General features: G+C 35.3%; 2 protein-coding genes across 7 annotated transcripts in view; both read right to left on the reverse strand.

Annotated features, from left to right (window-relative positions):
- DNM1L (dynamin 1 like) overlaps window positions 1-21,528 on the reverse strand; it is a 64,080-nt gene that overhangs the window by 19,853 nt on the left and 22,699 nt on the right. For 5 of the 6 annotated variants that reach the window (XM_069585382.1, XM_069585381.1, XM_069585380.1 and 2 more), the window contains exons 2-7: window positions 16,251-16,398; window positions 10,909-10,955; window positions 10,425-10,496; window positions 9,098-9,184; window positions 680-842; window positions 167-287 (exon numbers count right to left, since the gene is read on the reverse strand). In XM_069585382.1, the coding sequence (XP_069441483.1) occupies window positions 167-287; window positions 680-842; window positions 9,098-9,184; window positions 10,425-10,496; window positions 10,909-10,955; window positions 16,251-16,398 (638 nt within the window). Of the gene's footprint in view, window positions 1-166; window positions 288-679; window positions 843-9,097; window positions 9,185-10,424; window positions 10,497-10,908; window positions 10,956-16,250; window positions 16,399-21,213; window positions 21,274-21,528 lie in introns of all 6 variants that reach the window. The other variant, XM_069585384.1, reaches the window with a different exon arrangement.
- Window positions 18,420-21,528, reverse strand: part of FGD4 (FYVE, RhoGEF and PH domain containing 4) — a 289,247-nt gene continuing 286,138 nt past the window's right edge. Inside the window, exon 5 of the transcript XR_011256104.1 lies at window positions 18,420-18,536. The gene's annotated coding sequence lies outside the window, so the exon portion shown is untranslated. The remainder of the gene's footprint in view (window positions 18,537-21,528) is intronic.

Raw genomic sequence — 21,528 nt, forward strand, 5'->3', positions numbered from 1 at the left:
CAGGAGGTTTTAGTGAATCTCTTTTCTTCCTTTAGAGCAATGAATTCTTTAACAATACCAAGATTATAGTAAAAGGGGAAAATATAGGGATAGTATCACATTTCAGACTCAATCAAGAAATTTACGTTTGCTTTGAAACAAGAATGCTGCAATCTTGATTGCTCACCTGTTAACTACTCCAATTATTCCCAGTTTGACCGGTATAACCCTTCCCATCAATACATCCATGGCATCAGTACCTGCATCCATGAGATCAAGTTTAGTGATTACAGCTAGGGTTCTGCGACCTGGTAAATGCAAAAATGAAAAGAAATGACCCATTAAATTAAGCTTTTAAGTATTAATAAAGGAAAATCCTAATTTATAATCCCACCTAACATTACCTCTGCCATCATTTTGGTAATGTTTCTCTAACCTTTGCTTACAAATAATTTTTTAAACTAATTTTAATCATGTTTAATTTTAAAACTTTTTCACATATAATTTTTATTAGCTATTTTTGCCTAACCTGTATAGCAATTTATCCATTTCCATCAAAATTTCTATTTGATACTATAAGTAAAATAGAAAAGCATTAGTAGATAGAGATACTCCTTTTAAAAATTAAAAACGCCTCTCTTGAGGGCAGATTCACCTCTGTTAACCAAGCATCTCATTAAAAATAAATATCTATCCTTACCATCTGGATCTACCTCTCTTGAAATTTTAAGTGCCTCTGATGTTGCCATATCTGTATTAGCAGCAGTGACAGCGAGGATAATGGAATTTGGATTACTGATGAACCGAAGAATGAGCTCTCTGATTTGAAGCTCAATATCTTTAGGTTGATCACCTACAGGCACCTGAACAAAACAGAGATGATCAAGGAACAGGTAATAAAAATAAACTCAGCTTTTTTCCCCTCATTTAATGCACAGAATATAGGTGTTACTCCATTTACAGATAATTAAAATGAATTTATATACTTCAGTGTACATATGAATTTGGTAATATGTTATGTCTCAAAATGTAACTCCTGCAAATATTAAACATCTGCCATGTTAAGGATTGGTCAGTGTTAACTGTGACAAATTCATTCATTCACTCAATTAGCAAATATTTATTGACAACCTACTATATTTCAGGTACTATTCCATATATCAGATTATATCACAGCAGTGAATAAGACAAAGACCAAATTTCCTGCCTTCACTGAGTTTTATTGATAAGAAGGAGGTAATAAACATTTATATACATAGTATCTAGGTGATGGTAAGACTATGGAAAAATAAAGAACAAGAGGCTAAGGAATACTTAGGCTAAAGCTTATACTTTAAGCTGTTATTTTAAATTGGATTATGCTTTTAAGCTGAGTAATCAGGAGACCTCACCCAGACAATGACAGTTAAGAGAATGACTGCAAACTGGAAGAGCTAAGGGAGAGGCACAGGCAGCCATCTGGGGTGAACATTTGAGCACAACGGCAGAAGACTGGAGCAAAAGGAATTAGAAGAGCAATACGAGAGATCAAGGAGATGCTTTAGATCTCTTTAAGAACGTAAGCTTTTACCCTGAGTGAAATGGGAAGCCTCTAGAAAGAGTCTGAGCCAAAGAATGACAGAATCTTATTTTCACTTTAACAGTATCACTCTGGCTGCTTAGTTAATAAATTATGAGGAAGATGTTTTAGGAGACTATGGTGGTAATCCAGCTGAGAGGACAGTGGCTCGCTCAGGATGGTAGCTATAGATTTGTAAGACGTGACAGAGTTCCTGATATACAGGCACACTTTGTTTTATTGCATTTTTCAGATTTTGCATTTTTTACATATTGAAGGTTTGTGTCAACAAGAAAGTCTATTGGAGCCAATTTTTCCAATAGCATTTGCTCACTCTGCCTCTGTGTCACATTTTAGTAGCTCTTGAAATATTTCAAACCCTCCACCAGCAGAAAGATGACATCCAACTCACTGAAGGTTCAGATGGTTAGCATTTTTTTAGAAGTATTTTTTAATTAAGCTATGTACACTGCTTTATCAGACATAACGCTATACACACCTAACAGACTAGAATACAGTTGATCCCTGAATAACACAGGGTTAAGGAGCACTGACCCCTTCACGTACTTGAAAATCTGCTTTTGACTCCCCAAAAATTTAACTACAAATATCCTCCTGTTGACTAGAAGCCTTATACCAACAATAGGCAATACCATATATTTTATATGTATTATATACTGTATTCTTACAATAAAGAAAACATTGGTAAGAAAATTGTAAGGAAAATACATTTACAGTACTGTATTCTGTCAATGCTTAAGTTTATGTCATCTGTTTACAAGACATCTCATCTATCAGTACCTACATCAATACTATCTTATGATACAAAACACTGTTAGTTGTTATACATTACTGACACTAAATACAAAAAAATAAAAAGATAATGTGAAAGAGAAATTGACATTTATTTAAAGATATAACAATTCATGCATTGATAATGAAGTAGCAATAAGACTGTTTTATGATAGCCTAGTATAATTGAAATGATTGCTTCACAGTAGCCTAGAATATGCAGCATTATAAAATGTTTATAGATTCCAGTGTTGAAGTCATATTCATAATACCACAGAGAAACCAATTACCTGTGATGATAGGCTGATATGTAGTTTCTCCAATTATAAGTGAAGGCATACTGTACAGTAATATAATTCTTTGAAAGCAAAGTTACAAAACAGTAAAAAACTAACACATTATTTTATATTAAAATATCACTCCTTTATGCTTATGTAGGGCTTTCCTGGTGGTTCAGACAATAAAGAATCCACCTGCAATGCAGGAGACCTGGTTTGATCCCTGGGTTCAGACAATCCCCTGGAGAAGGGCATGGCAACCCACTCTAGCATTCTTGCCTGCAGAATCCCCATGGACAGAGGAGCCTGGCAGGCTACAGTCCATGGGGTTGCAAAGAGTCAGATGCGACTGAGCGACTAAGCACATGCCTATGTAAGGAGAGGCTATTCACTTCAATACAAGTCTTATACATGATGTTCTACATAATAATACTTAGGCAATGATGACACAGATGACATAAAAACACACAGTTCTTCCCATACAGTTACTAGATTTCACAAGAAGACACATAAAACAGAACTCATGATTATTTGCTACTTGTTAAGTGGAAGTGGATCACCCTCGTCTTCACATTAAGTAAATAAAAGAAGAAGAGAAAGAGCTGGTCTTGCTGTCTCAGGAGTAGCAGAGGCAGAAGTGGAGGAGGCCGAAAGGGAGGCAGGAGAGGTAGGCACACTCAGTGTAACTTGATGGAAATACATCATGATTTGTTTGATACTTTTTTTGTTCCACTCCAAAAATGTTTCTCTATGGTTCGATTCCTTCTTCAACCAAATCAAAAGTAGTCTTGAATAACTGTAACTTTTCTCACAAAGTGCCTAATGTTGTTATGTTTTCCAGTACAGTTTCTTTTAAATCTTCTTTCCCATCATCTGAGCTTCTCAGGTGGCTCAACATTAAAGAATCTCCTTGCAATGCTGGAGACGCTGGTTCGATCCCTCAGTCAGGAAGATGCACTGGAGGAGGGAATGGAAACCCACTCCAGTATCCTTGCCTGAAGTATCCGGTGGACAAAGGAGCCTGGTAGGCTACAGTCTATACAGTCAAAAAGAGTTGGACACCTGAAGTGCCATGCACACCCCTCATCTGGCACTGTTTCAGAAGCACTCATCTCCATCAAGTTGTCCTCTGTTAATTCCTCTCACGTAGTGTCTACTTTAGCTCTTGGATTTCTATGAGATCCATATCTTGAAAGCCTTCACCGATCTAACCCACTTTTTCTTTTTGGTCATGTCCACAATCGCTTTTATGATTTCCTTGATTGCCTCTGTTGTAAATGCTGAAGTCATATATAGCATCTGGACAGAGTTTTCTCCAGTGGGAATTTATTATTTCAGGCTTCACGGCTTTCATGGCTTTTTCAATAACATCTTCAATACTGTAATCCTTTCCAGACTTTCATGTTCTCTCTATCAGGGTTCTCTTCCATAGGAATGACAATCCTTTCCATACAGTTCCGTATGTAATGAGCCTTAAAGGTCCATATGACCCCCTGATTTAGAGGGTGAATAAAGGACACTGTGTTAAGGGGAAGTAGACCACTTCAACACCTGTGCCCTGGAGCAGTGTCTATACGGAAAGAACTTTAAGTCAGTCCATTACTAGAAAGGTATTTCCTAACTTCATGGACAAAGCACTGATGGAACCAATCCAGAAAAAGGGTTATCTGTGTCCAGGCCTTCTTGATGAGCAACCAAAAGACTGGCAGCTGTGTTTAATCTTTTGCCTTCAAGGATCAAGGGTTAGCAGCTTTATAGATAAGGGCAGTGCCAATCATAAACCCCCTGCATTGCACAGAATAGTAGAGCTGGCCTATCCCTTCCTTCCTTGAATTCTGGTGTTTATTTCTCTTCCTTACTAATAAATGTCCTTTGTGGCATTTTTTTTCAAGAATAGGGCACTTTCATCTGCACTAACATTAAAAACCTATTCAGGCAGATAACCTTTCACCTTAATGATTTTCTTAATGGCAACTGAGACCTCATCTGCTGCCTCCTATTAACTTGACTTTTTTTAAGCAAAACTTTCTAAGATTATCAAACTATCCTTTGCTGGCAATATAATAATAAAATATATTATTATATTTATATTATAATAAAAAATAATAATCCAGCTTTAGATCATTCATCTTCCTGTTGCTTTAAGTTTTCATATATTGAATATGTTTTTTTCTCAAATCATGTTAGTCTACAGATATGCCTTTCCTTTAGAAATCCTATACCCAGATAAAAGCTCAAATTTCAATAAAAAGGCATTTAACATAAAGTGCAAGGTTTTCATGCCTCCTGGCATAGCTGCAGCATTGCCTTCATGAATTTCCTTTTTTACAATACTTCTTAAGCTGGATTCATTCATCTTGAAATGGTGGGCAACCAAAGCTGCAGGCCTCAATCTACAGACAGAGTACATCAAGCATTTTAACTTCTTGTAATGTCATGACTTTTCCCTGCTTGTTGGGAGCTCTTCCAACATCACTAGTGGCACTTTATATGGGTCTCATGGTGTTATTCAGGGTTTACAGTATTACACTAAACACGATGAAAAAATGCAAGAACCTCAGTTCAGTTCAGTTCAGTCACTCAGTCATGTCCAACTTGTTGCGACCTCACGGACTGCAGCACCCCAGGCTCCCCTGTCCATCACCAACTCCCAGACCTTGCTCAAACTTACGTCCTTCGAGTCAGTGATAGTATCCAATGGTTGTACCCTCTGTTGTCCCCTTCTCCTCCAGCCTTCAATCGTTCCCAGAATCAGGGTCTTTTCCAAGGAATCAGTTATTTGCATCAGGTAGCCAATGTATTGGAGTTTCAGCTTCAGCATCAGTACTTCCAATGAATATTCAAGACTGATTTCCTTTAGGATCGACTGATTTGATCTCCCTGCAGTCCAAAGGATTCTCAAGAGTCCTCTACAACACCACAGTTCAAAAGAATCAACTCTTCAGTGCTCAGCTTTCTTTAGAGTCCAACTCTCACATCCATACATGACTACTGGAAAAATCATAGCTTTGACTAAACGAAGCTAATCATAGCTTCGACTAAGCTTTGTCGGCATAGTAATGTCTCTGCTTTTTATATGCTGTCTAGGTTGGTCATAGCTTTTCTTCCAAGGAACAAGCATTTTTTAATTTCATAGCTGCAGTCACCATCTTCAGTGATTTTGGAGACCAAGAAAATAAAGTCTGACACTGTTTCTATTGTTTCCTCATCTATCTGCAATGAAGTGATGGGACTGGAAGCCATGATCTTAGTTTTTTTAATGTTGAGTTTTAAGCCAGTGTTTTCACTCCCTTCTCACTTTCATCAAGAGGCTCTTCAGTTCCTCTTCGCTTTCTGCCATAAGGGTGGTGTCATCTGCATATCTGAGGTTATTGATATTTCTCCTGGCAATCTTGATTCCAGCTTGTGCTTCCTCCAGCCCAGCGTTTCGCACGATATACTCTGCATATAAGTTAAATAAGCAGGGTGACAATATACAGCCTTGATGTACTCCTTTTCCTATTTGGAACCAGTCCATTGTTCCATGTCTGGTTCAAACTGCTTCTTGACCTACACACAAATCTCAGGTGGTCTGGTATTCCCATCTCTTTCAGAATTTTCCAGTCTATCATGATCCACATAGTCAAAGGCTTTGGCATAGTCAATAAAGCAGAGGTAGATGTTTTTTTGGAACTCTTGCTTTTTTCTATTATCCGGTGGATGTTGGCAATTTGATCTCTGGTTCCTCTGCCTTTTCTAAATACAGCTTGATCATCTCGAAGTTCACTGTTTACATATGGTTGAAGCCTGGCTTGGAGAATTTTGAGCATTACTTTACTAGCAAGTGAGGTGACTGCAATTGTGCGGTAGTTTGAGCTTTCTTTGACACTGCCTTTCTTTGGGATTGGAATGGAAACTAACTTTTTCCAGTCCTGTGGCCACTGCTGAGTTTTCCAAATTTGCTGGCATATTTAGTGTAGCACAATATCACAGCATCACAGAATCATCTTTTACAATTTGTAATAGCTTAACTGGAATTCCATCACCTCCACTAGCTTTGTTCTTAGTGATGCTTCTTCCTAAGGACCACTTGACTTCAGACTCCAGGATATCTGGCTCCAGGTGAGCATTTTACAGTATTATACTAAACATGATGAAAAAAATGCAAGAACCTCAAGAGAGCACATTTTACTGTGATATGCAAGTTACTGGAGTGATGAACTACTCAGAAATGATTTGTGTCACACAACATTTTGGGATACTCAAAAACACTTGAGCTCAGTGCAGCAGGAATAGCAGGTGGCTATGAAATTATTACACTAATCCAGTATGTACTACAGCCAATCTTATGCAGTTATGATTAAATACTGCATCTTCACATTTACTTACATTCCTTTCTACTTAAAGCACCACGTACAGTCTATGTCTGTGTGTGTAGGTTTTGATAAATTTTAACTTTTTACACTAGATTTATTAATTTTTATTAATCTTTTTCAGTTGTTCTAGGCTATGCAGTTGTCTGCAAGTTTTTTAAAATTGTTACAAATCTTCAAAAAATTTTCCAATATATTTATTAAAAAAAATTCACATATCACATCTAAGTAAACCCATGTAGTTCAAACCCTCGTTCAAGGGTCAATTGTATAGTATAAACATAACTTTTATATGCACTGGATAAACAAAAATATTTGTATATTTGTTTTACTGTGATACTTACTTCACTGCAATATTCACTTACTGGGATGGTCTGGAACCAAATTTGAAATTTCACAACGTATGCCCGTATTTAAAGTTAAGGAAAGCTAACAGGATTTGCTAACACGTATTGAGTATGTCAAACCCTTTGTGTGAATCACCATGAACTGTGGAAAATTCTGAAAGAGATGGGAATACCAGACCACCTGACCTGCCTACTGAGAAACCTATATACAGGTCAGGAGGCAACAGTTAGAACTGGACATGGAACAACAGACGGGGTTCAAATAGGAAAAGGAGTACGTCAAGGATGTATATTGTCACCCTGCTTATTTAACTTATATGCTGAGTACATCATGAGAAACGCTGGGCTGGAAGAAGCACAAGCTGGAATCAAGATTGCCAGGAGAAATATCAATAACCTCAGATATGCAGATGACACCACCCTTATGGCGGAAAGTGAAGAGGAACTAAAAAGCCTCTTGATGAAAGTGAAAGAGGAGAGTGAAAAAGTTGGCTTAAAGCTCAACATTCAGAAAACGAAGATCATGGCATCTGGTCCCATCACTTCATGGGAAATAGATGGGGAAACAGTGGAAATAGTGTCAGATTTTATTTTGGGGGGCTCCAAAATCACTGCAGATGGTGACTGCAGCCATGAAATTAAAAGACGCTTACTCCTTGGAAGGAAACTTATGACCAACCTAGATAGCATATTCAAAAGCAGAGAGATAACTTTGCCAACAAAGGTCCATTTGTCAAGGCTATGGTTTTTCCAGTAGTCATGTATGGATGTGAGAGTTGGACTGTGAAGAAAGCTGAGCGCTGAAGAACTGATGCTTTTGAAATGTATGTTGGAGAAGACTCTTAAGAGTCCCTTGGACTGCAAGGAGATCCAACTAGTCCATCCTAAAGGAGATCAGTCCTGGGTGTTCTTTGGAAGGAATGATGCTAAAGCTGAAACTCCACCTCATGCAAAGAGTTGACTCATTGGAAAAGACTTTGATGCTGGGAGGGATTGGGGGCAGGAGGAGAAGGAGACGAGAGAGGATGAGATGGCTGGATGGCATCACGGACTCGATGGACATGAGTTTGAGTGAACTCTGGGAGTTGGTGATGGAAAGGGAGGCCTGGCGTGCTTCAATTCATGGGGTTTCAAAGAGTCAGACACAACTGAGTGGCTGAATTGACCTGAACGGAAAGTAGGGTGTAGGATAAGAAATGTCAAAGATGACTGCAAACTTTTTGGCTAAGCAACTGGTACAACAGAGTTGCCATTTATTGAGATGGGGAGACTACAGAAAGACCAAGTCAGGTTGTAGGACAGATCAGGCATTTGGTATTAGACACATCATGTTTTAAGGTTGGACGTGTATATGTCAAGTAGACATACAAGATGAATATATAAGTCTGGAAATATCTGAATGTTGTCAGCATACAGATACTCATATTTAAAGTCATAAGACTGGATGAAATCATCAAGAGGTTAAGTATACCCCCTTGACAATAGGTCCAAAAATTGAGCTATGGGATACTCACCATTTAGACATTGAGAAGATAAGTAATCAACAAGAGAGACTGAGAAGGAGTGGTTGGTAAGATCAGAAATAATCCTCTAGAGTGTGGTGTCCCGGAAGCTGAGTAAAGAAAAGTGTTTCAAGGAGAAAGGGGGGTTCTACTCTGTCAAATGTTGCTGAAAGATCAAGATAATTGCAAAAAAAAAGGCTGATCAATCCATATGAGGTTAAGGAAAAACGATGTCATTCAAGTAAAAACAAACATGACCACATCCACAATGAGTAACAACTAGTTTTACCTTGGTCATTCCTGGCAAGTCCACAAGTGTCAGATTGACAACATTGGGTGAAAAAATCTTAAGATGAATTGGTTCAGGGCTTACTCCCTAAAAATAAATTTTATAGTATTATATTAAAATCACATTAAAATGTCAATGAAATAAAAATGCTAAAGCAAAACCTCATTTCAAGTATTATATATTAGATGCTTTTAAATGTTAAACCATAATCTCTAAAACATGTCAATAATCAAAACCTAATGAAACATATAGAAAATAAGGCAGCCTGCCATAGGTTATACTCCTATCCAACCTTATACTATTAATATACACAATTTATTACCTGTTATTTCACATTCTCTTCTCCTGATTCTCAGCAGATAACATTTCTTAAATATGTTTAATAGACTCAGTGCTGAACAAAAGAACAATGTATCAGTATCCAAATTTATGAGGTTCTTGAATTCAGAATGAGACATAAGTAACAAGTAATCCAAATCAGGGAAATAGGGCAGTAGTAACTAAAAGGTAACCTACCCAGAGTTCAATAATAAATCTTGTCAATCACTCTAACAGAGACAAATATTTTGAATAGGCATAAAGAAATTAACATGGCTCCAAAAATGCTTTTGGGTCAGGAAAACCTTTCCAACACAGTATCCAGGAGATTAAAAGGACTCAATAAATATATTTTTTTAATATTAGTACTCAGCTCAGGCTGGTTGTGCAATTAAATGTATCCATTCAAGAATGGAGGTAAAAACACAAAGGGAAGGAAACAGAAAGGTAGTAAGAATAAAGAAAGAAGACAGAGAAAATAGTAGCATTTAAAGAAGGCAGTAACAGTACCTCCTTTAAATGTGCCTCATTTACCATATAATGGTATCTGAGACCTCTAATTTAAATTCTCAGAATCTTAGAAAACAATTCAGTTGTTAACATTACTTTTCATTTTCACTGGGAAAAAAAAAACACCTTGCTTTGCCTCTCTTTGCTTTCATAAGTAAATCTCGATTTACTCAGGTAAGAAAAAGAGCTCTTCAAAATAAATGTATCTTGTAAGTTATATATTGCTTCTTGAGTTAGAGTACAATCAATCCAGCAGAAAAAAATAACACTGCAGAAAGTATTAAATAGAAAAGCTATATAATAAAGTGATATATACAAGATCAAGAATAAACATCTAAATGAAATACCTGTTTATATATGAAAGCTCTAAGAAACAAAAGTGGTTTTATATGAAGTTTTTATATATTTGAGAAAATACTCCATTAGTTTAAACGACCAGAATACTCTTAATGATAAATTTACTGACAGTTATACTTTCCAGCTCTATAAAGATGCCTACCTTATTATTTCCTGAAATCCTTTCTGTCTCATTTTCAATTTCTTGTCGAATTTCATCAAAATCTGTGTAAAGCTAAAAATCATTGAAACAAAAAAAGTATTCAAAATAAGATATAAAAAATTCCTAAGAGGGCTTTGATAAATTTCAAGGATGTCTATGGATCTGCTTCAGAGAATTAATAAACAAATTCTAATATACACAAACATCATTCTGAGCCAGAGAGTCAGAGTCTATATGAGTTTTCAAAGCTCCTTGAGCCTACAACAGTTAAGAGTCTACAAATTAGACAGAATAAGGCTCAATTTAAAATGTTTTCCAAATAAACTACTATGGTTAGAAATGTTACTAAGATAAATTTTACAGGAACTGCTTCAAGATAACAGTGCTACATTGCCAATCATAAGAAAACTAAATTATCAGTTACCTGTACCAAAAAAAAATGTTTTCAACATGTTATTTCTTCAACATATTTTTGTATGATTACCTTATTTTTGGTGTGAAGAAATTTACCCCATTCTTCTGCTTCAACTCCTGGAAAAAGAGAAATTTCACTTATTAAAAACTATGGAAATTAGTTAGGAATTCAAAAAGACAGTACAATATTATTTGTTCCTACTTTGCCACTAACTATAAGCTAACATATTTGAAATCTGGTTTTTAACTAATAAAACTGTTCACCTCTCCTCATATTATAATAAAATATGTTTACTTTATTTTTTTTGGTATCTAAAACTTTTTATTTGCGCAAGTAGATATAAAGTTATTTTAAAAAGACCTTAACCCATATATTAAATGATTCACTACAATTCTATATAATGAATAACTCCTTCTAATCCATTATGTGTTCAGTTAAAATTGTTTCTTCCAAGAATCCTCCATACGTAGTTCAATAGTCCCTCATTCTGTATTTAGTATAATTTAGAGCAATGGCCAATTAAGTATTAGATTATATTTAACTGTTCATTTTCATCCAATCTGGGACCTGTCTTTTTTGAACTTTTTATTTTGTATTAGGGTACAGCCAATTAACAATGTTGTGATGTCTTCAGGTGAACAGAAAAGGGACTCAGCCATACATATACTGTATACTTTATTTTTAAATATCTTACATATAAAAGCAATTTTATCTGATGAAAATACTCAAGCTAATGGCCAAAAGAACACTTATGAATCATACTGAATAATAATGCAAAAAAGCATATATTGTAGACTTACACACATAACTCAAGGTAAAAATTTGCAATATGTCAACAAAATAGCTAACTTTTTGTTCTGTTTCCTCGTTTTTCATTTTAATTCAGTTTACTGTTGGCAACCCATAAAGTCACAATTTGCTGTTACTTTAAAGAGCTCTCAGTAGCATGAAGGTATTCTGTATGCATTTTCAACGTGACTTTCTTCCCCCAGGAACAAGATTATGTTTTCCCTTGGAATTGAAGGTAGGAAAGAAGTGAAATGGCAAGGGGTGGGAGGTTGGGGGAACCTGACATGTACACTGTATGGAACTGCTACTCGCCAGTAGTTTCCAAAAATAGGTCTGTTCCTCTTGCACTTGCTGAAAAAAGGAAAAAATTATTCATTTTAGGTACTGTTTTGAGTGGCCTAAGACTTAGAGAGCAAATTTTGCTCTAATTTTTCCAGACAAGCTAGAATGTAGAAAAATTAACTTCGCCTTCTCCAAGCACAGCTATTCTGCTTTTGTCAAATTCACAGTTTTAAATGTCTTAATGATTAACATATATCAGCCACCTGATATCAAAATAAAAATGACTCTAAGATATTCAAGTAAATATTTACAGAGGAAAAGGTGGAGCAGTTTCTTTGATGGGTAAAGGTAACAAAACTGGATCCTTTTTGCAAATAAAATGCTCACCCACTTGAAGCTTAGTACCTTCTTCCAAGAAGTCTCATTGGAGGATTGGAATAATCTAAGTGAACAGAACTCAGAGGCAAGTACTATATTTAATTTACCTTATCATATAGAAGAGGTCTGGCTTCACAAGCATGTTTTTTAAAATAAAAATAAAATAAATTACATTCACCAAAAAAGCCTGCATTGTGATGCAATGCCAAAAGGTAACAAGAACCACTAACACCTGCAATCAATCAATGTGGATAAGCAAATAAAAATGGAAGGAAAAAAAACGTACACAGCCTGTAAGAGTACAAAAGCACACATGCAGGCATAATAGGAAAAGAAGGGCCAAGAACAAATGGATAAAGGAAACCTTTAGAAAGGTGTCTTGAGTTTTTCCATGTAGCAGGGTCTGTAGTCAAAGAGAAATAGCACAGAGTGAGAAGTTTAGTGCTTATCCCTAATATTTCAAACCTTTCTAAAGAATCAAATGTGCAAGAACCTGAACACATTTCAAATGCACATTTCAAATGCATTCAGTTATTCCAAATTTACAACTGTAAACTTTCCATTACAATTAGTTATAATTAGAGGGATGTATATAATGTTTAAATGGCATAAATGAAGTATATTGAGTGTCATAATTTATTTTTATTTTCCATTACATTAATTTTATCACCTCTGGTTTCTAATTCTAATATAAGTGGATTGAAACTAATTTACTATTCAGAAATTTGCTATCTGATAACTACAGGAAAAGATAAATTACTTAATAAAAAAAAATCTACAAAACATATCAAATACATCTTGAAAGTAATAAAACCTTGTAAGTAAATATGAAAGCACTACCCTAATTGCTAAGACTGAACTTAATAGGGGTTTATTTTCTTTGAAATATATAATAAATTTAACAAAAACAGTTTTGCTATTCAGTCAGCATGCCACTTTTGGATTTAGTCTAAAAGGAGATCTGAGGACATAAATGAAAGGTAATCATGAAGTTCAAAGTTCAAACTAAACCACTTGAAAACAGTTTTTGTTTTCAATAAGATTTTATCAGAAAATTCTTTTACATTGGCAGAAGTGGGGAGCAAGATGAGAAATACTATAAATCTATATGACACCTAAATTATATTATGAAGTTGACAGAATGATCTCATGTTAAATAAATTTTTCTGATAATTAAATTATACATGGTTAATATGTAAATATTTTATAAGAGTTTAACCAGTTTTGATGGACCTATCCATGTTATGTTAGAATCCACTGCTTTTAAACTTACCTATTAATGGTAACTTAGGTCTTTGTTACATAATAAAGTCATTTATGTATAGATTACAAATCCCTATACAAAATGGTTAGAGACTAATTTTTTCTTTTTTGAAATTCTCCTGTTTTCCTCCCCTTTCTCTTCTATGGTTGCCAGGCTGCCAAGTAGTTCATACCTTTCTGGCTGTCTCTTGCTTCATTGTTTCTAATTTCCTCTAGAATAGAGTGATTTGTGATAAGGTAGAATTGTTTATCCTGAGGATAAATAGGCTTTAATGATAAGGTAAAGAACTATCCTAATTATTAATAAGATACATGATATTTAGTACTCAAAATTTACAAAACCTATTTTGTGTTCTGGGTGGCTAAGTTGTCATTTTAAGTATTATGTTTTTTAATATAAAAAATAAGCACTAAGCTTGGGGGAAAAAAAATTATATAGGTAAAGATATGCAGATTTACTGACCTACCACCACCAATAAGAGACATCAACAAAACAAAGTGAACAATACAAACAGATAACAAGAACTGACACCTCTACAGTTGTGAAATGTACACCCTTTCTAAAAATACTGCCCACGTACTCTGAGAGAAAAGATATCATCTGCCCTTTCCAAGGTGACTGAAGAAAATTAAGAGTTAAGAGAAATAGACATCATCATACAGTTTATTGAAGTTTTAGTTTAAGGTATTTGGTAAATTTGATGATATTAGCAAGATTGAAATTTTTGAATAATTATTCTATACATTTGAAATTGGACCACAAATTAGCCCAAAATGATTTAATTCAAGGTTCAGAATTTCAATAATAAAGAATTATTACAGAAATGCAAAGTGATAAATAACATACCTACCTAATATAATCAAATGACTTTTACATATCCTCTGGCATCCTATCCAAAAACATTACTTGTAACATCTACAACTTCATTAATCTGCTTTAGTGATTAACTTTCTCTAGTCCTTGCAGATGCTCATGACATGTCTTTTTTTAAATCCCTTTAAAATAAAAATCAAGCTATCACCACCCAGTAAGTGAAGGAAAAGATAAGATACATAAATTAAAGTAACTTCACTGCATCAAACTAATGAAACTGCTGGAGAAGGCAATGGCACCCCACTCCAGTACTCTTGCCTGGAAAATCCCATGGACAAAGGGGCCTGGTAGCCTACAGTCCATGGGGTCGCAAAGAGTCAGACACGACTGAGCGACTTCATTTTCACTTTTCACTTTCATGCATTGGAGAAGGAAATGGCAACTCACTCCACTATTCTTGCCTGGAGAACCCCAGGGACAGAGGAGCCTGGTGGGCTGCCGTCTATGGGGTCTCACAGTCAAACACGACTGAAGCGACTTAGCAGCAGCAGCAGCAGCAGCAGCAATGAAATTACATTTAAAACAGATCTCTTGCAGAATGAGAAACAATCGTAGTACTCTGCTGCAAATGTAATTTAATAACTAGAACATTTTACAGACTTTTATAAGTAAGACAGATGGCTTTCCATCAGACGGTAACAGAAGCTGCCCACAATATGAGAGACCAGGGTTCAACCCCTGGGTTGGGAAGATTCCCTGGAGAAGGGAATGGCAACTCACTTCCATATTCTTGCCTGGAGAATCCCACAGACAGAGGAGCCTGGTGGGCTACAGTCCATGGGGTCACAAAGAGTTGGACATGACACAACTAACGCACAAATAAGACAGAGTCTGAGCCAAACACTGAAGATCAAATATATTACTCTCATCAAACATTCCAAATTTCACTAATGTAAATGTACAGTATATAATAGGGCACATATTTAATAAGCAAACTTAAATATGTTGATAAAGAGAGCATTTCTTAAAATATTTCCAGTGTAACCAAAGAAGAAAGGATGATGCATGTCTTCTTATCCTGATACTCCACATTTACTATTTGGGTGAGGGAGGAATCTAAAGAATCAAAGTAATACGTGCTATACGTAAGTCTTAGCAAAATAAGCATAGTAACAATAATAATAATAATTAGGGACTTTCCTGGCAGTCCAGTAGTTAAAAAGACTCTATGCTTCCACTGCAGGGGATACAGGTTGGATCCCTGGTCAGGGAACTAAATAAGATTGCACATGCTGTGCAGTGTGGCAAAAATAATAGTAATTTTTTTTCAAAAAATTCTTTCTACAAATAATATTTATCTTGGATCGAAGGGCCAAAGATTCAAAATTCACAGGCCCATGGCAAGACAGAAAAGTGAAGGTGAGATAACACTGTTATGCTGAAAAGCTGAATCATTTTACGTTTATTTAAAATAAAATCTTTTAAACTAGAATCTAAAATATTTAAATTCTAAAACAAAGTGAAAAAAACATTGCTTTAAACACTAGGAAAAAAGTTTAAAACATTCCAAAAGACACAAAAGCTTTTAAAAATAACTGATTCTTGTTTACTAAGTATCTCACTAGATCCTCTACTAAATAGTGTTAACCGGTTTACTCAACTACATTACCAAAAAGATTCTTTCAAAAAAGTTGACTCACAGTCCTCAAAAATAAATAAATAAATAAAATTACTCCCTTTTTACATGAGAAAAGATATGTATCACTTTCTTTACAGGACTTCTGACTTCACTACAGCCACTAATTTCTAATTAACTCATATCTTTTTAAGATTGACCAAAAATGAAGGAATTTTAAATAATTTTTACTCCAATTCTAAAATTTACCATTTTCTTCTCCTGTCGTTTTTCGTTTATCTTCAGGCGAAACATGGACTAGCTGCAGAATGAGAGGTCTCCGGGTGACAATACCAGTGCCTCTGGGAAGCAGGTCCCTCCCCACTAGGCTTTCTAGCACTGAGCTCTTTCCACTGCTCTGAAAATGGAATACACAAGAGCAAAATGAGTTTCTTAACAGATTTTTTTGCAACTCAGTAACACTATACTATATAATTTTTAAAAATTATTGCAAAGTCTTTTAAAATGAAATAAAATTAGTTGTATTTTCAATTATATGATCTTTATTTCTTTAAAATAGAAAGGTACAAAAAGAATGTAAATGCTAGTACAAAATAAAATCTGTAATTAAAAAAACAGAATACAAAAGTTCTACTTGCCCATAATTTTCCTACCTTTTCTGATACTCTCCCAACCATATAATATTGGTGTGTATATATATGTGTGTGTGTATAAGGTATTTTCAAAACCCATATAATATTGGTATACATAAATTATGCCCATAACATGGAGATATTTTACTCTAAATGAGGTAGTATTATGTCTATTTTTCTCTAACCCACTTTTTACTGTAACAATCAGGGATATCATTCCATATCAATATATTAACTTCTGTGCTTAATAGTTAAATAATATTCTGCATGTAAAACCAAACCCTAACTGACGGACATGTAAGTGGGCCTTGCTACAATGTTGCAATGAACATGATTTGTGCATACAACCATACTCACTTATTCTTTCACTAGACTTATTCAATAGGAGGCACCACACTGTGCTTCATATTCAATCTGCTACATCCACATCAGCACTGGGCATTACTTTTTTGAATCTTAACTACTTTTTCTGGATTAACACTGACAGTTCATTTATATTTGCATCTCTTTATTATTCAGTCAAGGATCACTTTCTTTAAGGACCTTTTGTATATCTCCTTTGGTGATCTGCTTGTTCAAATGTTGGTATAGTATGTTTCTCATTAGTTTAAAGATCTTTATCCATATACGTATTTATCTTTTGTTATGTTGAATATTTTCCCTTTTTATTTTGAAAATTTTAAAGCCACAAGAGTTGCAAGAACAGTGAATGCTCATATATCTGAACAAAGATACCCTATATCTTAACCAATTATTAACACTTTGACATAATTGCTTTGTCTCTTCTTACACATGCACATACCTTTTTCTTTTGCTGTCTGTTTTGTGTTAGTTGATATGTCATGACATTTCATCCCTAAATATTGTGCCATAGCTCTAAGAAAACAGCATTCTATATAATCACAATGATCTCACTGAGGAAATTTAACCAACACAATACTAATGAACAGTATATTATCAAATACATATAAACCCATTGTCTCTATTATACATTTTTATATAATACATAAATTTGAAAATTTTGCTATTTTTTCAGCTTGGTAATTCATATGTTTTTCTGTAACAGTATTTTTTCTGTACTGTATTTTTTCTTAATCAAAACCAGTACATCTTCTAGTTTCTTACTCTCTACACAGGCAAAAACCCTAAGCTCATCCACTGTATCAGAAAGGGTTTTTAGGAAACAGATGGCCCACTCAAGTTAGATTAATTTAAGGAGTTTATTTACAAGCAGACTATTTACAAAGTTTTGGATGAGGGGGATCACAAGAGATAGTGGAATAACCCAGGCTAGTGGCAACACAGCTGGTCCTATCACCCACAAGCTCGGATTTTCAGGGAAAGCCAGCACCTACACATAGGAAGTCGAGTCAGGGGAGAATATACCCAGACTTTAGTCCCCTCCTTTTCCCAAGGTCCTGTCAAGGATCCCCATTTCCAAATCCAATCAGAAGGAAAAAAAACGTTAAGGGCCCATTCCTGTTGTCCAGAAAGGTCCCCTATGATGGAGAACAGTAATGTTGAGTATATAAAGTGGGTCAAATTTAAAATTTGGTGGTTTTCGATGGCTAAGTCAAAAATTTCTCTTGGTAAATGTCACACTGCACTTGAAAATGTGTGTGTCATTTTCAACTATCTTTTGATATTGATCTCTAACATAATTTCACAATGATAAGGGAACAGACTCTGATTTCAATACCTTCGTTGTTTAGTCACTAAGCCATTTCTGACTCTGTCACCCCATGGACTGCAGCACGCCAAGCTTCCCTGTCCTTCACTATCTCTATTCAATACCTTTAGACCACAAAATTTTTGCACCTTGTTTTACGTTCCTGGATATGTTTCAGTGTCTGCTAGTTTACAGTCTATGGGAACTTGAATAGGAATTTGCGTTGTGACAAAACTGTATAAATCTTTATTATGTTGCATTGGTTCACCATGATTTTCAGGTCTACTATATCCTTCTACTTCTCTGTATATTCATTCTATTAATTTTTGAGAGTTTGACATTGACACTCCAACCAAAAATCTTAATGTAGCTACTTAAACTGTTCACTTCTAATATTTTACCCTTATGTTCTTTTCCTGACCAAATTTCCCAGTTGACTATGATAATGATTTTTTGCATCAAATCTGAATTTTATTGATTTCACTTTGCAATTATTTATTTAAATTATTTTTTATTAAAATAAAAATAATTAATAATTATTTATTTTTAATACTGTTAATTTCTTCTATCAGTATGCACAAAACACCTCCCAGTTTCAGCTGGTATTCTTAAATGGTCCTCCAGACTTTCCAGTGATTGGCTATTTTTTGATTCTCACATTCATTTGAAATTCCATGGCTTCCTTCTTCTTAAGTAGAAATTAATACACAGGTCTTGGAACTCTTAGTGGTCTATTCCCAAACACTGGTACGTGAGGGTTTGTAGAGAGAAACAAGGTCAACTAATTTTCTCGTCAATGTTCATAGATCTGGGGTTTTCCTATATGTCCTGTTTTTCTGGGAAAGTCATACAAGATTAAGAAACTATTCTACCATTGCTGCCATCCTCCCAGAATCCCCAAATACAAAAAAATTGGTTATGTCTCTGTGGGAAAAATGAACATTCATCTGGGTAGCTAATATTTTTTTAACTGGGAGGTAGACACAATGGTGTCCTAATATTCTTTGTATCTTTTTGATGTTTTCAGTATTTCAAAACAATTTTTTAATCCTTCAAATGTGGCACATGATTTTATACTGATGAGGAAATTAAAGAAGTTACCCTTCCACCTCCCTCCCATACCTTAAGCAGATATTTGGTACAGCCACACACAGCTTGGATATAGGTCACAGACTACTCCTTTTGTACACTCTGTCCTTCTGTGCAAGTGATCTATACTAGCTGAAGTGCCCAACTCTGCTAAAAAGTTCAAAGTATTAGTCAAGCTACAACAGGTATCTGGAAACAATTCAGGTAATATTCCAATTTTATTTCACAATATCATAGATGGGAAATAAAAGAATTTAAAATTTTTTTCTGTTCTTATTGTCCAGTTATTTATGCTTCACTGCATTTGATGAATGGTTATAGTAGAAATGGATACAGAATTTTATAATCAATTAATTCCCCCAGGAACTCTAAATTTTAAACATTTCTCCATGTCATCTAATATTATTTACTGATGCAGATTAAAAGTATGATGCCAATCTGAGTCTTTTTCCCTTTCAGGAAATCTTTTTTTCCTCCTTTCCTCTATTTTGATACTTGGGAGAATTCTGGGGTTTTGTAAAAGTTTAGATTTCAGAAATTTACCCAGGTTATGTCAATCCTTTCAATATTTGTGCCCAGCAACTGAAATATGAAGATGTGGGGAACTTTGGCTTATTGTTTGATTATTCTTTGTCCCTCTGTTCCAAGTGTTCTTTCTCAATTAACTATGACAAGGATTTTGGCTCTCTTAGCTCTCACCAACAAGTCTCTTATCTCTAATTAACTTCATAATATATGATTTTGATTTGTCTTTTAATAGAATTTCTAAAGTTATTTTTCTATTTCATAAATTAGGTTCTCAACAATATCAGTGTGACTGTTTTTCCCCATCACCCACTATGCCATTTTATTCTTCCTTCTTAAATACGTCACAAAAAATACTTCTTAAATTCCTCTCCTAAATTCTGTATCAAATTCATTTTGTTACTCTGATTATCTACCTTAGTCTCCTCCTTTGCGGCTACTACTTTTCAATGTTTAAATCAACCAAATTTTAAACACTGCCAACTTTTTTTTTTTTTTCTTCAGTTCAGTTCAGTTCGTCAGTCGTGTCCGACTCTTTTCGACCCCATGGACTGTCGCACGCCAGGCCTCCCTGTCCATCACCAACTTCTGGAACTTACTCAAACTCATGTCCATTGAGTCGGTGATACCATCCAACCATCTCATCCTCCACTGTCCCTTTCTCCTCCTGCCTTCAATTTTTCACAGCATCAGGGTCTTTTCCAAAGAGTCAGTTCTTCACGTCAGGTGGCCAAAGCACTGGAGTTTCAGATTCAGCATCAGTCCTTCCAATGAATATTCAGGACTGATTTCCATTAGGATAGACTGGTTGTATCTCCTTGAAGTCCAAGGGACTCTCAAGAGTCTTCTCCAACACCACAGTTCAAAAGCATCAATTCTTCAGCACTCAGCTTTCTTTACAGTCCAACTCTCACATCCATACATGACTACTAGAAAAACCAAAGCTTTGACTAGACGAGCCTTTATTGGCAAAGTAATGTCTATGCTTTTTAATATGCTGTCTAGCTTGGTCATAACTTTCCTTCCAAGGAGCAAGCATCTTTTATTTCATGGCTGCAATCACCATCTGCAGTGATTTTGGAGCCCTAGATAATAAAGTCTATCACAGTTTCCCCATCTATTTCCCATAAAGTGATGGGACCAGATGCCATGATCTTAGTTTTCTGAATGTTCGTTTTAAGCCAACTTTTTCACTCTCCTCTTTCACTTTCATCAAGAGGCTCTTTAGTTCTTCTCTGCTTTCTGTATGTTGTATATATCAATTCAAGACAGCAACATGGGAGGATCCTGAACTCACCTCCTATCATGGGCACACTGAATTTACAGCCACAGGTAGAATAATTCCCTCTGAAAGAAACTAAAAAATTAGATGAGCAACTCCTACATATCAGGCAAATGACAAAACCCCACACTGAAACAGGCTGAAGAAGCTGAGACAGTCTCACCGTAAACCTCACCCATAAATTGTGAGGGAACTTACAACATTCAGCTTCTCTGTGAGGAGCAAAGGGTTTGGGTCCTGCTTCTGGCAGCCCCAACTCCTAAGACCTGCACCTGCAAGACAGGCCACCAAAACTAGCTTTGAAAGCAAGCATGAGAACAAGGCAGAGTG

The sequence above is a fragment of the Ovis canadensis genome, chromosome 3, assembly GCF_042477335.2.
Source record: "Ovis canadensis isolate MfBH-ARS-UI-01 breed Bighorn chromosome 3, ARS-UI_OviCan_v2, whole genome shotgun sequence".
Classification (NCBI taxonomy): Eukaryota; Metazoa; Chordata; class Mammalia; order Artiodactyla; family Bovidae; genus Ovis; species Ovis canadensis.